Genomic DNA, 16,573 nt, shown 5'->3' on the forward strand with positions numbered 1-16,573 from the left:
CCACTTTCTCCTGAAGCTCTCCCCAAGACCTGAGATAAACCGCTGATGACACAGCCCAAGGGGGGAGGTACTGGACAGACAGCGGGCCAGGAGAATAGATAACAAACATTTCTCTTCAACATATTTCAAGCCTTTGCACACGCCCACCGCCAAGCACTTTACCAGCTGACCATTACTTAGAAATAAGCCCTCGTTGCCATCTTCCTCCTCTTTCTAAATCCCTGCTGGGTCAAAATGAATGCATGCACAGCGTTTGACCTGGAGGTCACCGGAGCACACACCTCAAACTGTTGTACCGTAAAGTTTCTTCTACAAAAATGGAAACTTTTTTTTTTTTGACATCACATATTATGACACATAATAACATAAACATATTGCTTCTGTAGTTTGTGTGCAAAAAAAACAAAAACTTATGGTGGCAAAAATCTAAATGAACTTGTCAAACAGCAAAACTATAATTTCCCTGCAAAAGAGAATAGAATAGATCTATGCAGCTACAGATGCACTGAAATGTCAGCTGATTATAAGCTCGACTAACATCGACTTTTCACCCAAAGGTGGAAACTCTAAAATTTGAATTTGTTCAAACCAGTGAATGTACCACAGCTGACAGATTTAGCTATGGTAAATCTGTCAGTGTTTTTCACTTTCGCTGAATGAAAAACACTTAAACATAACTACTGCTTGTGCCAGTGGGGTAATTAGAAGAGAACATACTAGATTTGGCAGACATTTAAAAACTCTTAGGGTTAAAGGATAGATCAGTGAGAAAACACATTCAGAGAGCGAGCTTTTAGAAATGCTAATGGGTGATGATTGCTCATTAGAGTTAATAAACACATTTTAACATATCAATCATTCTGCTTTTGTTGCAAAAATAATAGTAAGACCATGTTTTAAAGCAACTGCTCCTATGACACCGTCCCATTATGTTAACTCTGCTCCTGAAAGAATAACAATACATGATGACTGCTAATTACAGGAACTGTAAAAGAAAATATTTAAAATACTATTCATAGGTTCTCTGATAATATTGTTCTGAATGCAAAATTGGAATCGGGTGTTCTGAATTGAATCTAAGTCAATGAAAATGCAAGAATGTTAGCAAAGAAAAAGAAATGATTTAAGTAGCATTTTCAAACTGAAAGGTGATGAAACAGACGAGCTAAAGCTAGCTGCTTTGTGTGTCTTTTGCTTTGAATATTAAACTGGAATAATAAACTGAACCAAAGGTGCAATGATTAAAACTAAGAACAATGTGGAATATATGTGATTGACTCTGAATCTGTATGAATGGATTATTGCAGGATTGACTATACATTTCTGCATATTAATTTGTTTTTCTTTGGGGTTTTTTGTAAAGTGCTTCAAAACAGCAATCTGTTTTTAACCAAATCCAAATCGCATCAGAAGGTCCTTTAGGAGGCTATTCCAACACTAGTTGTGTGTTTTCACCTTATCCTCAAATATAACTCAAAGTATTTGACAGATTACAGCTAAAAGAAAGATATTTCTTCACCACAGAAAACGTCTGCAAATCTCCAAAACCTCTGATTGAACCTAAACGAGTCAAGTTTAACCATTTCTAACCTACAAAGTAAAAGATTTTGTGCAGTGCAGATGATCTTTCTTTACCTGCAGCTTCTTGCCTGTCCAGGTCAGTGTCTGCGGATTCCCGGGGTCGGCTGGTTAGTTTTGTTGGGTTCTGGTGATGAAAGTGACAGAGTATTTGAAAGTGATCTGCAACCGTACCCTCTCTCAGATGGCCTTAGGGTGACGTACCGACGATGGCTGAAGGATCACAAGCCGCAGGGCTCTAAAATTCTCATCAATGAAATGCACACCATCCTAAAGTGTCAATCACGGAAAGTAATGATCGCTTGGAAGGCCAAAGGCTACAGGGCAGCGCTACAGGCACTGAGTGGGACCTTGAAAAAAGTCCGGAGACTGCGGTGTGTGTGCGTGTCTAAATATGTGAAGATGAATAAACCACAGAATCCAAGATAGAATTGATCCAATCGATGAAAACACAAATGAGTCTGATTGACAAGTGGATCATTTGATTTTTGGTATCGGAAAAGAAGGGGGCTGTACAATCACATAAGAGATACTAAAAAAAAGGGCAGATTAAAACGCTGTCCCATTTTTAAGCAACTTGTGGTATTTCATCTACTTTCAACTACAGCCAGAGAAAAACAAAGCTGCTACAAAAAAAATGATAGTGAGAGTCTATACACCCACGCGCAGTGCAAATGTAGCCAAGGCCTATAGCAAATTTGATCTACTGAGCTGAACAATCCTTCATTCCTTCAGTTGTCCTGAAGCATGCACACCACCATCTGTCTTCCCAGAAATCAACGCAACAATCTGTTTAGCAGATACCTGAAACAGCTGAAAAATGAAGGCACTTGCTGTAAATCTATCATCGTTTCACCAGAATGTCGATAGAGAGAGGAGGCATTACTAGGCTTTTTTGTTTTTCTTCAAAATTGGAGAGGACAGAATGATATCTTTTTTTTTTTGAACCAGGCTTTTGATCAATAGATTAAAGTGAACTTATGCTCTCCAACGATTCATCTTGTCAGACACTCTCCCATTTAGGTTGAACAATTAAACATACCGATAAAACACACAACAAAGCAGAACCGATACACTTTGGAAGCGGGTTCCATTACTACTGATAAACTTGTTTTTTTTTTTTTAAATAAATCATCAGGGCCTCATCAGAAGACATGCTGAACTTCACCCTGATGGGGCAGTAGCGTGACCCCCTGCACAACATTGGAGGCATTCTTCCTCCCCTTGTGTTGTTATTTTTCACAGCCAGCCTCCAAGGTCAGGACACCTAAAGCCCGGGTGGTCCGGGTACTTTGTCTGTTCAGCATGTGTGTCATCGCCGGCCTCGGGAGCCTTAGGGCTCGGCCGTGAGCTGGAATATTTCTCGGCTGATAACTTCAAAGAACAACGAGCCAGGGACTGCAGTCATGTGCTGGATTCTTGTGACCGCACCGCGGCAGAGAAAGGTCACGACCCAACGGGCTGTAGGTTCAAAATCCAAGAGTGCTTCAATCAAAAGATTTATCTTTTAGCACACCGAGAACGCCGCCTTAAAACATTAAAACTTCCCCCCACGGCGCTAAAACTGCTGAAGCAATCATACGTCGCCTCGCTCCTCGCTGCCTCATTTGTGACGTCGACAAATCAGAGAATCTCCCCGAATCGGCGTTGTCACCGGCAGCGGAGTGCGCAACTTAGCAAACAGGATTGTGATTAATGGGAGTTAAGAGTGGCATCTTTACAAGCCACACGAAAAGAAGCCACAGGCGAGAGAAATGGGACCTGGGTTGAATAACACCGCCAGAGCTCAACACTGAATCAACGAGCATGACAGACAGCCTTAGCAGCACCGGCGTGAGGTGCTGGGCCGCAGCAGGAGGCGAGCAGGTGGCGCAGACGAAACCATCCATGAAGCCAGGTGTTTAGGGGCCTTCTGCAAACGGCCAATGCATCACAGTGATGAATGGAGGAGGGGTCGACAGCAGGGATATGAGGTGTTGGATTCAGTGATGCCTAGAGGGGCGGGGGGACGGATGGCGATAAGAGTTTTAGGGTTCACCTCGTTCTGCTGATCCCCTCATCGCTAACCGTGCATTTTGTCCATCTTAATAGCATGCCACACACACACCTCCAGCCAGGGAAAATATGTTCAGCATGGAGTTGAGGTGTCACACCTGTAATCCTGGATACTCGGGAGATAACCATAACCAGCTTGAACAACATACAGTTGAAGCCAGAAGTCCACATACACTGAACAAAATGAAACGCACTCCTTTTCTTTCCTCAGCGTCTGAAGTAAAATCAGGCCACGTTCATCTCATTTTACGTCAGATAGAATTACCAAAATGAATAATGATAGAAAGAATATGTCAGAGACTTATTTATAAATAACTGAAGTGTCATAAGCTTCCATATGTTTTCTGATTATATGGTTTCATTGCTGTTGCAAAACAATTTGGTCAAATGTTTTGGGTTTCCTACAAGCTTCTCATAGCACATTTTTCACTTTGAGGTTGCCACGTCAAAACAATGGCTCTATTGTCCTCAAGCCACTTTGTAACCACTGTCTGTATGCTGTGATAACAACTTATCGTTTTCTTGCCGCAATTCCTTAAAAGTCAGATTTGGGGAGCGCAAAACTCCACAAGTTTTGTTCATCCTGTTGCAAACTTTCCACCTGAGCTCTACCAGAGTTACCATGGGGTCACACTGCTGCCCGTCTGATTAGTGCGGCCCTGGTCTCAGTAGTTAGTTCACATAAAGAGTCTCGGTAGGCTTGCAGTTGCAGTTGATGAACTTGAGCAGTGAACCATGAAATGTTTAAATCGTGGAATATAGTTATATAAACTTACCCTGCTTTATACTCTCACACATCCTGATCCTTGACCCATCTTTGTCCTCATGATGGTCTTTGTTTTTTTTTATATTATACAATATTTTGATCAAATTTAGTATATTGGACTTTTCAAGGAAATCAACAAAGGAGACTAATGGCAAATGGACGAAAACATTTTTCTGATTTTAATTTGCTAAAAATGTGTAAATGTTAAACAAACTGAAAAAAAACAAATTCAAATGATAAAAAAAAAACATACTAATGCAGTTATTGAATCTTTGTGAGACAAACAGCCCGTTATTCCTGCAAACGTTTGAACCGTAATCTTGACCGGGCTGGAGAGGCGTCTGTTCTCAACCTTCAGTTGTGCTAGAGAGCGTGTTTCTGAATGTCTTTCGGTCTCATGTCATGGCATTAGCTTGGCCTCGGAGTTATGCTGAACAAACCAACAGGCCTGTCATTACACTGATAGATATTATTGAAGAGGGTCACGCAACGCTTAACTCTGGCATTCAGCGTAAGCGCTGCCGTCTGATTGACAACCTGAAACAAAGAAACTCAGCGACAACTGGGTCTTACGTGATACCGGGGAGAATCACTCAAATTTAATTTTGTAATGTCGATAGACAAGACAAAGAAAAAGTTTTTGGTTTTTTTTCTGTTTTTTTCTTGCACTAAACTGGCCCCCAAAGTGGTCAATTGGTTGGTGCAAAATTAATTGCATCTTGTTTTGTAAACAGATTTTCTGTAATATTGTTAAATATATTCACACTTGGGATTCATCAAAGTTGTACATAAGTATTTGGGTTTTATTTAACACACATATTCATACCACACATATTCTCCTTATATAATTTGTGAAAGGTGTATCTTTTTGCCTACATTTCAATCTAAATCCATTATTTTCCTTTGCATAAAAGTTACAAAAACGAATGTAACTTTGATGCTTGCTGTTGGACTGCAGTCGCCAGACATCTGTAGTCTATAATTTTTTTTTTTTTCATTATATGTAGAAAACATTGTGCCACTAGCATTCAGACAACAAATACGCTTTACACTGACCAACCTTCCTAGAAGACTGACCTTGGTTTGTGTTGTTTTTGTCTTTCTTCAAAGCAGATGGCAGATGTCACTGCATGACAGACCGTAAATCAGAGATTCCAGCTGAAATGATGTCAGCCCTTTACATCATGTGTTGTCACCTCACGCTATGAAGACATGTGGACATGTGGTCGCTCTCATAGCTACATTCACTCCTCAGACTCACGAGAGATTTTTCCAGGGGTTAACTAGTCGCATAAACAGATGAACAGCGTACGTCTTGCAGCATGAAACAAATCAGTAAGTTAGGAATCAGTTCTCTAAGCTGATTGAGCCTCTCTAGTGATAAGGAGGTGATAAAGCAGAGCAATATTAATTTAATTATAGAATGTGGCTGTATTAATTATTTTCCATTCTATTTAAAAACAAGCATAGGATTTTTTTTTAGTGTGCCTTGTGTTATGTCACAATCACAAACAGCAAGAAGTGTAAAATTTGTGTGATATTTTATTATATACGATTCACATTGTTTCGTTTTCTTCCACTTATTTAATACTACAAAAAAATAGTATTTAGCATTTAATTGTGGCTGGATTTCAGAGTAATCGTAGCTGCTTCAACTATTCAGTTATTTAAAAGGGGGAAATTGAGCAGTTTTTCTTTTTTACCTTATGTTACAGTTCTCTACATTTAATATGGTAAAACTACAAGCGCATGAACTGAAACTCCAAGTGTAAATTGTAAATGGACTGCACATAATGAGGGAAGCTGGAAGGAAACTTAAAATATTCCAGTTGCCATTGCCACCCCCATTTCATATCAATTCAATTATAAAACACCAAAGAAATTAGGATGGAAATTGTCATTTTTACCATTAGGTGTTTTTGCTAGGACATTAAAGCTCACCTTTATCCGCTAAATTCCCATCTGACTATTTTCATGCTACCCATTACTCACTATGAACTTCTGCAAAGCCGAAAGACTGACAGACTGCGGGTAGAAAAGCCAAAAACTATTACAGCCTGTATCCGAAAGCTTTAATGACGTATGGAGATTTGTATTGTCCGTGCTATTCAAAATTTACAACAGCAATTATTCACGGATAGCAAGACAGTCACAGTTTGGTAAAAGTTTTACTGCTCCCTACATTCTTGCTGTTGCCAGTTTCTGAGTCAGTAATTCAGCAGATTCCTCTGGAAGCGATTCTGAGAAACCGTGCACATGAACTCCTGACATTTACAGGAGCAGGAATGATTTCTCCGATTGTCTTAAAACGTGCCTGTCCAGGCATTACCAGACACTTGGACTACGTGGTGGACATTGTTCATTTATTTGTGGCATTAAAGGATTTTGGTTAATAATATCAGCTCTTTAACGGAGCCATCACTCTGGTCTTTATGCGGTGGCGACTTCGTCACCCAGAATGCAGCTAGGAATGGAGCTGTACATGTGTTGCTTTATTTAAACAGTAACACCTCGCTGTAAACCTGTCAGCGCTATTAATCTGGGGCAGAGACGATGCGAAACGATCCACCTTTGAATTTCACGGCTCCCCGTTGTCTTGTGTCGCTCATGTGTGGCGACTGACCTCAGCTGATCATGTAACTACAAAAACATTTATACGCCTTAAACTTTTGCACATCGTCACCTTACAATCACAAACTTTAAATCTATTTTTTTGGGCGGGGGGGAATTTGTGTGATAGACCAAAAGAAAGTAGCCCTTGATTGAGAAGTGGAAGGAAAGAGAAAGTTTTTTGCTAAAGAAACCCAAAAAGGTTGGTGTGCATTTGTATTCGGTCCCAACTCCCAAAGCTGGTTAATCCATCAAATTGCGTAGTAAAAAGATAACCAGTGAATGCACCATTTCCATGGTTAAACACGATGGAGGAGGCATCATGATGCTTCTCTTCAGCAGGGAAGAGATGACGGGAAGATAGCTCATCAGATATAAGCCTTGAGCAAAACATTTTAGAGGATTTGGGGATGGCGTGGAAGTTCATGTTCAAGGAGGACAATGACCCTAAACCTACAGAGGAGACATGTCGACCAGGTTGCATCGTGAGCCTGAGCAAATTGAGGAAAAATGGATGAATACTTTTCATCAGCAAGATCCGGTTGCGATCTGACGGCATTTAAGCTTTTTCTGTAAAGTGACAAAGTGTGAAAAAGTTTAAGTCTATAGATATTTTACATGTCGCCTAATGTGTTTTTTTCCATTAGTTGAGGTATGTCAGATTTTGTGGTACAAAGCATTTATTTTATGAACAAATTGCTCTGAGCATTCTCTGCGTTCACGCCGTGCTTCGTGCTCAGTGGCCTAATGTACCCTGAACAGCTGTGCACTTAGCGGCTTGAGATGAATGACAAGTTGATTCGTGAACTATTACATGAGAAAGATGAGCATAAGGTGAAGGGTGTAGCGCGAGCATCAACGTCTCGTGTGCATTTTTGACCAAGACCAACGGAAAATGGTGTAACATCATGTTAAACATACTGAGGACAAATAATTGATGGACTTATTTATTTAAAGAGAGTTAACCAACTTTGCTACCAACAACACAATAATTTTTGTTTTTAGCTTACCTGATAATGCAAAACTAAAACCAAACATTTGAGAAAATAATATTGATGCATTTAAGCAGCTGTACAGAAAAATTGAAGCATAATCAATGCATCGCAATGATGAAGTCAGAACTCAGTTATTTATGTCTTTTTTTTTTTAAAGTATGTATACCAAATGTCACATCTGGTAAAAGGTACAACAATGTGTTGCGTCACAAGGTCCTTCATTCATTGATGACGACGTCAAACAAACATTTCCAACAGAGAGAATGAAAAAAAAAAAAAAAAAAGGAATTCTGTTGTGTTTAAGCTAAAATTCAGACACGCTGAGAAACGTATATCGCAGCTTTGCAGCCCAGCTGGATTGCGTTTTTTAGCAGCCAGTATCCAGGTAACTGAAAAAAAACAAAAACACAAGAAACACATTTTATTTTTTTTAAACTCCACAACTTGTACTTATATTAAACATATTTAAAATCACCCATATGGATTGAAGACTCAACTATCTAAGACATTATTTGTTGAGAAAACTTTCATGTGGATAATAAAAGATGCACTCACTGATTCGGCGTCATGCTCCAAGCCCGTGTCATGATGGTCCATTTCATCGTCTCTAAATTCCTTTATCACCTATTGAAGGGAACCACAAATTAACACTTTTTACATCACTTCTTGGTACAGACTACTAACAATGAATTTTATCATTTGTTCATAAAAAAAAAAAGTGTCCCACACATGTTTTATCGATGATGTTAAACAAACCAGTCATGGAGAATAATGCTATTTGATCAGGCAGGATCAAATTAACAGTTATCTTTAACAGGAATGACTTCAGGTCAAATAATCAAGTCAACTATAGATATCGCATTACATACGGCACAGAAAATGGCGTTCTGAACAACTTCAAACATTTGCAGACTTTATTCCTAGTCACGATTTAGATAAAACAAGTAAGGATAAAATATTGTCAGTAAGTGTCATCTTTGAGTTTGGCTTCAGTCAGTTTGCTGGGGGACTTGGTCGAATACCTTTTTGCTTAAAGTTAAACACAAAGTACAAACGTCTGAAGTGTGGCCCTCACTTGTAGCAGTTCAGTGTATCTCTCTGGGTCACTCTCCATCAGCGCTCTAATCTGGCTGTTGTAGTGCTCAGAGATGCTCTCCTCCACTGCCACTGTGCACGCCATGGCCCCCTCTTTACCCAGCAGAGCAGTGGACGCCCCTGGAGGATGTGCAAAACAAGAGAGATTAATACAAGTAAAACAGTAATCTTGTCTTTTTTACCGGCTTTTTTACCGGCTGTGTCAAGAGAGTTTTGTGTTTTTACTTATCTATTGTCTTTTTTTTTTTTTTTACATTACAGCTATACAGACACTGTATATTTATATGCTGCCCCAACCTAAAACAAACCCAGCCAGGTTCCAGAGTGGCAGGAGAGCCGTGGGTCGAACTCTGTTCTCAGCAAGGATTTCGTTGAATTTTGATAGGTGTTTCTTTTCTTGATCCCACATTTGCTTGAAAAACAAACAAACAAAAAGGTTCAAATACTACTCGTACCATTCAGCTTGATCTGACAAAATTATTTAACTGAATATAAGTATAAATTTTGATTCCTTTTTTAAAAAAATCTATTAAATTATTTAAGTACATATCTAATAAAAAAATGGATCTAACAAATGAAAAATTATAAACCCCGAGTCTCTCTTTTTTTTTGTCTTACTGTGAACATTTTCTCACTGTTATTAATGGTTTAACTGTATTATTCTCAAATATCGAACAACATATTGGCTGAGAAATAAAAACAGTTGCTAGGTTAATAAATTGATGATGCCGTCATTCTTTGAGCATTAACCTTTTTTTATTATTTATTTGGGGGCATAACCTTTCATAAGTTTCAATGTAAATTGAGAAACATACATGACCACATAATGGAACTTTTTAAAACGCTCCAACTATCAATTTCTGACCAGCATATACGACCTCTGCACTATTTAAAATATATTTTAATGTTCTTTAACATGAGACCTTTTGTAGTAACAGCCAACTCTTTTGAACGTTCCGCTCACGAACCTATTTTTAGACATGATGGGGTTTTGACACCTGTAGGTTTTCTATGGCATGTTTACCTGGATGAGTGGTCCAGTTCTGGACCGGCCCAACACTGCCATCTGCCCGGCGTAGATGCGATTAGCACCGTATTCACCCGCGTGATCCACGCGCAGCATCCGGTGCATCATCTCCTTCTCCTTGCTGTCGCGCGGCGCAGGAACAACACTGTAGGCACGAGCGCTGTTCTGGAGGCAGCCTGCGTAAACATTATAATGTAAGCATGAGTAACTTGAGTAAATCCTTCAAACATGGTTTCCATCTCTAACTGCAGGGGGGGAAAAGTGGCAGATTTAATACTGAATAAAAATATTTCAGTAATATCAAACAGATACATTTTGTTTTAAGCACGTTCACAATGTAACTTCAAAGAAAATGTCATGATGCCAAGCTGACAGTTACATCATGGCTATCTTAGGTAAGTGTTTTTAGCATTTTAGCTTCACGCTGATAAACCAGCAGCTCACCTGTGCATTTTAAACTCTGTCGGATCATCGCTGGTCTGACAAACTGAGGCCAGTCACAGAAAGCCGTGTGCGCTGCTCTGTGCATTATAGTTAGCGAAGGATTTAACCGCTACCGTAGAAAAACACACGCAAGAGGACACTGAGCGTCAGCTGGCTGATAAACCAAACGCACACTTATGACGTAGGCGCGCTTTACGACGACGCCCGATTATGGCAGGCCGTTGTACCATTTAATTAACGAAACGTTGGGCAACAACTTCTACTAGATTAAATTACCTTTTAAATCGGGATTTACTGAAGTGTGTTCCTCAGACAGAGATTAAAATACCCTCAGACATTTCTTAGTCTGGAGTCAACCAAGCTGTTTTTTCAAGTAAAGTTCAAAAGAGGACTCAAATTATATATGACTAGATGCAATACAGATTAAGCCCTATTTGCCTCATGGTGTGTGATGAAACATGTTTTTCTTTTTTATTTATAATTGACAATGAAAGTCCACTACCAACATCATCTGGAAAGGTGAAGGAAGTAAAGAAGGAAGGACTACTGTAAGGAGTGACGGCTCATAGATGACCCGGTAACCTTTCAGCAGGACAATGGTCCCAAGTATACAGCCAAGATATCAAAATAGTGTCTCCAGGAGTTCCTTAAATGACTGTGAGTGGTCGACCAGAGTCCCAAACCTCTGACTGATCAGACTGAATCTGATTAAACATCTCTGATTAAACATGACTCTGCACTGATGTTTCCAATTCAACTTGATGGAGTTCTGGTGACTTGAAAGAGACAGGCACCCCAAACTTGTTGCATCATTTTTAAGACGTGCGGCTTTAATTACTGTCTATAGTATTGAGTTAAGGCTGTGAATACTTATGTAGTCCTCCAAAACAAAATTACATTATGGAGTGTTTTGTGTATTGAGAGAAAAAAAAATAGATTTTTTTTTTTTTGAAACAAGGTCATAAATGCAAAATGTGGGAAAAAACCGAAGCGCTGTGAATTATACGAGCGTCGTTTCTGTTTTCCGTATCCTGTGCTTCGTGAAAACACCTGCACACAATCACGAGCTGCTGAGGTGAACAGGTCCAACACCATGGATAATTTACTTGTCTGTCACAACACAAACAAATCCACGCTTCTCTCCAGCTAATTCAGTGCTCACAGTTTACTTGGCCTACATATATTTGGCCTGTGGGGCATAAACAAACATTTAAAGGTGAAAATTACATTTTGGCGGCTCTCTCTTTGTTTTTCCTGTGCTAAACAAATTTTGACTGTTTTCTTTGTTTAGGCATGTTGTGTAAGAGGCAATTAGGCAAAGAAAATGTGGGCTTTTATGGAGCAATTTGTGTTATTTTTGAAGGTCTACAGATGGCAGTGCAGCACAGTTAAAATAGGCAGAGGGACGTTTCAGCTCATGTACACCAGCTGGTCCCAGTTTGAAAGATTTCAGTTGAAGTCAACACATTTTTACTAGAAACAAAAAAAAAAGCTTCATTTAGCATTTTAACTTAAATTAAAAAGCAAAGAAAAAAAATATCTTCCTAGAATTATAACTATGATCTCTTATAATCCTGCTGTCATGAGTTGCATTAGCAAATATTAGTCTGATTCCTGCTTTTGATGTCTAATAATGACAGCAATAAACATAATAATAGTAATAATGAAAACAATAAATTACACAACACCTAAAACAGACTGAGTGTAGAAATGTGTGAAGAGGTTGACTGCTGCAGCAATACGGTGGTCAAAAGTAAACAACGCCAGGGCCATAAATGGCAGGGTGTGTTGGTTCTGTCTGTATGTGTGTTTGTGGTGAGACACCGGATATGTGTTTCCTTATCTGTCTGTCTGACTCTGGGTTGCTACATACGTGTGGCCTCGTATCGGTGGGTTACCCAGGGCTTTCAGTGCGAGTGTATGTTGGTTTTACTGCAATAAAAAAACATTTCAAATAACTTTCACAATCGCCTTTGGTGATCTTCTCTGCTTCTAATTTAAAGCAACTAATTGCTGGTGTTTGGAAAGTCGCACCGCAGAAGCAGCGTTTCCTCCTGGTTCTCTGTTTTCACATTTTATTCGGCTGTTACTGAAAATAAACTCACTTCCGATTTTAAGGGCTGATGAAAACAAGTGTTGAAATTTATGAAGGTTTTTTTTTTTTTAGATATTTAATCTTGAAATAATTAACGGGGACATTCAATTCAATAAAATCAGATTTTTGGAGTGAAATTACACAGAATATTTCAAGGTCAGAAAAAAGATCGTAAAATATGGAACTGAGAGGCAACAGCAAAAAAAACAAAAAAACAGACAGACTCAGAGAACACAATGTTTCAGAAATCTGCTACAATTGTTTCCAATCATTGTGGTAGTAAGTTACAATTACCACTGAAACAAAACTATTTACTCTTCTCCAGTAGTTTCAGATTTTGTCATGTATCAAACTGAAACTGCAGTGAAATTTATTTAGATTTCCTGTAGCACACTAAAACAGCGTTCTAGTTCATAATTATAGCTCGAAGGAAAATGATACATGGTTTTCTGGATTTTTCAACAAAAACATCTAAGCAGATTAATATGTAATTATGTTCAGCTCTCTTTATTTACTCCTAAATTAAATTATGTTGACTTAATTAGTCACATGAATTAGTTTTCATCAGTGGTGCTGGTTTTCATCATGGCCAGGCTAAAGTCAGGACATGGATCCAATTGAGAATCTGTAGCAAGACTTGGGATTGATGCTGCAGCTAACATCCATCCGGTGTTAGCTGCAGCTATTCTGGAAAGAGTACAGGGCAAATGTTTTAATTATAAGAAAAAAACTGGTGGAGATAATCTACCAAACGTATTTCAGCTGTAATTGTTGTGAAAGTTAGTAACAGAAAGCTGAACACATACATTTCAAGGCCATGCCATTTTCTTTCCACTTCCCTTCTACATTGTTTTCGTCTGTCACATAAAATCCCAATCAAATACACTGAAGTTTGTAGTCGTTACATAACATGGGAAAAAGTTCAAGCATTTCATGCTGGATGTCAACTATTGGGCCAAACAGTGACTCACAGTGACACCGTCTTACCCTTTTAGTATTTGGAGTTAATTGTAATTTTTTTCTTGGCTTGTGTTTATTCTGCCGCTTTTTGAGAAATTGGTATCCTGGTTCTCAAAAGAGTAGGATTGAGCGAGCTCTGAGGTTTTCCGACCTCGTACCAAAACTTTCAGCGATAGAATGCGTCTATTAGTTTAGAACCACGCGTACACAAGCCAAATCCAAGCTTTTTTTCTTTTTAAATTAGGATTAGAGAATCTGTTCTAAACAAGGAACAAATGAAAAAGAAAAAGATACTTTAAAAAGAAAACATCTTTGTGGTCATTGTTTGTTATGTTGGAAAACAGATCATCGCCTAATTGTGTCTGTTTGTTGGAAGACGCTTCTCCTGAGTGATGTTTCTAGCCCTCTCTTCATTCCTGAGCAGAATAGCGAGTGAGCTCTGTTGGATGAAAAGCAGACCTACACATGGATTGTATCAGGATGCTTTGCTGCTGGCATGACAGAAAAGTCATGGCATCCCTCACCTTTTGGGGGGAAATGATGTTCCAGATGTCTCAAATAATTAGAATGAGGATTCATCTCAGAAAACAACTTGGCAGGCAGTCATCTTCTGCTGTCCATTCCTGTGTTTCATGCAGGATTTCAGTCTGCCCTCCTTGCTTTATTGGCACACATGCAGCCTTTTTTCTTGCAAGATTTTTTTCTTGTGTTTTTTTCCACAGGCAAAACTGTCACCAATGATTGCAAATATTTTCAAGCTAGTGGATAATTATATACGTTTATTGAGATGCATCAAATCCAGAAGCTGTATTGAAATGTGTTTCTTCTCTGGTCATAAGCTAAAAAACCCCCAAAAAGGAACAACATTTTAACATTCAGTATTGTCATCAGCGTCCTGCCAACAGAGAAGAAAATCACCATGCCTTCCAGTCTCTAGATTTGACTTTGTCTCCACCGATCTCATTTCATCTGTTTCAACTGTGCAGCAATACTGGGCCATGGCATTCAGAAACTAGTAGATTTACAAGTTTGCCTTTATAAAATACAAAATGGTTCAATCTCAAAACACAATATGTCAAAAAAACATGGAGGATTTTTTCTTTTTTTAAGGAGGCTAGAAACTTGAACTTCCCTCCAGCTTCTATTAGAGGCAAACGGCTGTTTTCATTAGTCAGCACTATGCCATGGCAATCCTATGCAAGCAGATTTTAAAACATTAGGAGAGATCGCCCTGACTGACTTGCATCAATGGCACTTTCTTGTCTCTTTGGCTTCCTGAAAAGAAAAAATAAAGTTTTACTTACTCAAAACTTTTTAAAGGCACCTTCATATCTATCTACTTATATCTAGATAAGATAAGATAAAAAGTAACAATAATGTGAGTGGTCCATGGCTTATTATGCAACAAGACTGTCATTCAACGGGGGTACAGCTGAACTATTTTTTAGCTGCAAGATTGTCAAATAAAAATGTAGGGAGCTGAAAAGGGTCCTACAAAACACTTCAGTTTTTCCATAACCCAATCAAATCTCCACCAAGTTCTAACCAAAGACCAAGAGACAGAAAAAAGGTACAAAAGAAATATCTGTCTCATCTCAGATAAAGTGCAAGATTAAGATCCTGGGCACAGTGAGTTTTTGTCTCAGACATTGTACAAATTATGAACCACAATGAATAAGTTAGTACATGTTTCTAAAGTAAATGTCAAGAGGCAAATTATACATGTCTCAGTCTTTAGTTGAGCTTATTCATAGATCCAACATTACACTTTTTCTGCCTCTAAGAAAGAGGGATAAAGGCTGTTGCCAAATTCAGCAAAAGCAATAATTTGAAAAAATAATTAGAATGAACCAGGACACTTACTTTGAACAAAAATTGATTCAAGTACACTGTAAACATCTATTATACTAAACAATGNGCAGTAAATAAATCGATTTTCAATCAGTTTTTTTTTGCACCAAAGCGTTAATAATAATAAACACGTTTTCACTGAGGCTCTATAAGAGCAATATGAATGAAATAAGTAATTATTGATATGACAGGAGCAGCGGCTTTGACACCTGGTGGTGGGCGTGTCGATGTGGGAGTGACTGTCATGAAGTGGGAAGGTGACTGGCTGCTGGCTGTGTGTGTGTGAGGAAGCGGGTGAGCTGGGGGGTCAGTCCTCGCAAAATTTGGAGCATAATAAAAATTTTAAAAAATCGATAATTGTGACAGAACAAAGAAGAGGTTAGGAGTTGATTGATACACGGACAGATGAGATTCCCCGAGTTAATCCAGTGCGGCCGTCTACCACCATTAGTTTAATGTGTTTTATAATATAAAACGTGTTTATTATTATTAACGCTTTGGTGCAAAAAACTGATTGAAAAATCAATTTATTTACTGCATGTTTATGTCTGTTAAGGCTCAGATGGAACGGCACTGAAAGAAGCCCTTTAACCATTCAGACACGAACACAATAGAGACACAATCAGATGACTTATTACCCCGAGATAATAACTCAGTAGTCCATGGAAAACCCTTATAAGCTTATATTAAAGCAGAAAGTACGGCGGCCACCGTAAAAAAGGCTTACAGTATCAATTATGCCGCATGAACTGATCAGTAGATTATTGCGAGGGAACGCAAAACCTTTTGCGAGGGAACGCAAAAGTATTGCGAGGGAACGCAAAAGAAAAAAAATTCCCCATGTCCCCTGGAGGGCTCCGTATTCTGCCGCTTTTTGAGAAATTGGTATCCTGGTTCTCAAAAGAGTAGGACTGAGAGAGCTCTGAGGTTTTCCGACCTCGTACCAAAACTTTCAGCGATAGAATGCGTCTATTAGTTTAGAACCACGCGTACACAAGCCAAATCCAAGCTTTTTTTTTTTTTTAAATTAGGATTAGAGAATCTGTTCTAAACAAGGAACAAATGAAAAAGAAAAAGATACTTTAAAAAGAAAACAT

At 38.7% G+C, this 16,573-nt stretch overlaps 1 protein-coding gene across 1 annotated transcript; it reads right to left on the reverse strand.

Annotated features, from left to right (window-relative positions):
• Positions 1 to 7,940: 7,940 nt before the first annotated feature.
• LOC103131737 (5-demethoxyubiquinone hydroxylase, mitochondrial-like) lies at positions 7,941 to 10,759 on the reverse strand. The gene is made up of 6 exons (XM_007543449.2): positions 10,571 to 10,759; positions 10,124 to 10,302; positions 9,397 to 9,511; positions 9,080 to 9,219; positions 8,560 to 8,628; positions 7,941 to 8,393 (listed from the first exon to the last, which is right to left on the reverse strand). The coding sequence occupies exons 1-6, from the start codon at positions 10,653 to 10,655 to the stop codon at positions 8,316 to 8,318; spliced, it is 666 nt and encodes a 221-aa protein (XP_007543511.1). The 5' UTR covers positions 10,656 to 10,759; the 3' UTR covers positions 7,941 to 8,315.
• Between the last annotated feature and the right edge of the window lie 5,814 nt (positions 10,760 to 16,573).

Source organism: Poecilia formosa, unplaced genomic scaffold, assembly GCF_000485575.1.
Source record: "Poecilia formosa unplaced genomic scaffold, Poecilia_formosa-5.1.2 Scaffold11, whole genome shotgun sequence".
Lineage (NCBI taxonomy): Eukaryota > Metazoa > Chordata > Actinopteri > Cyprinodontiformes > Poeciliidae > Poecilia > Poecilia formosa.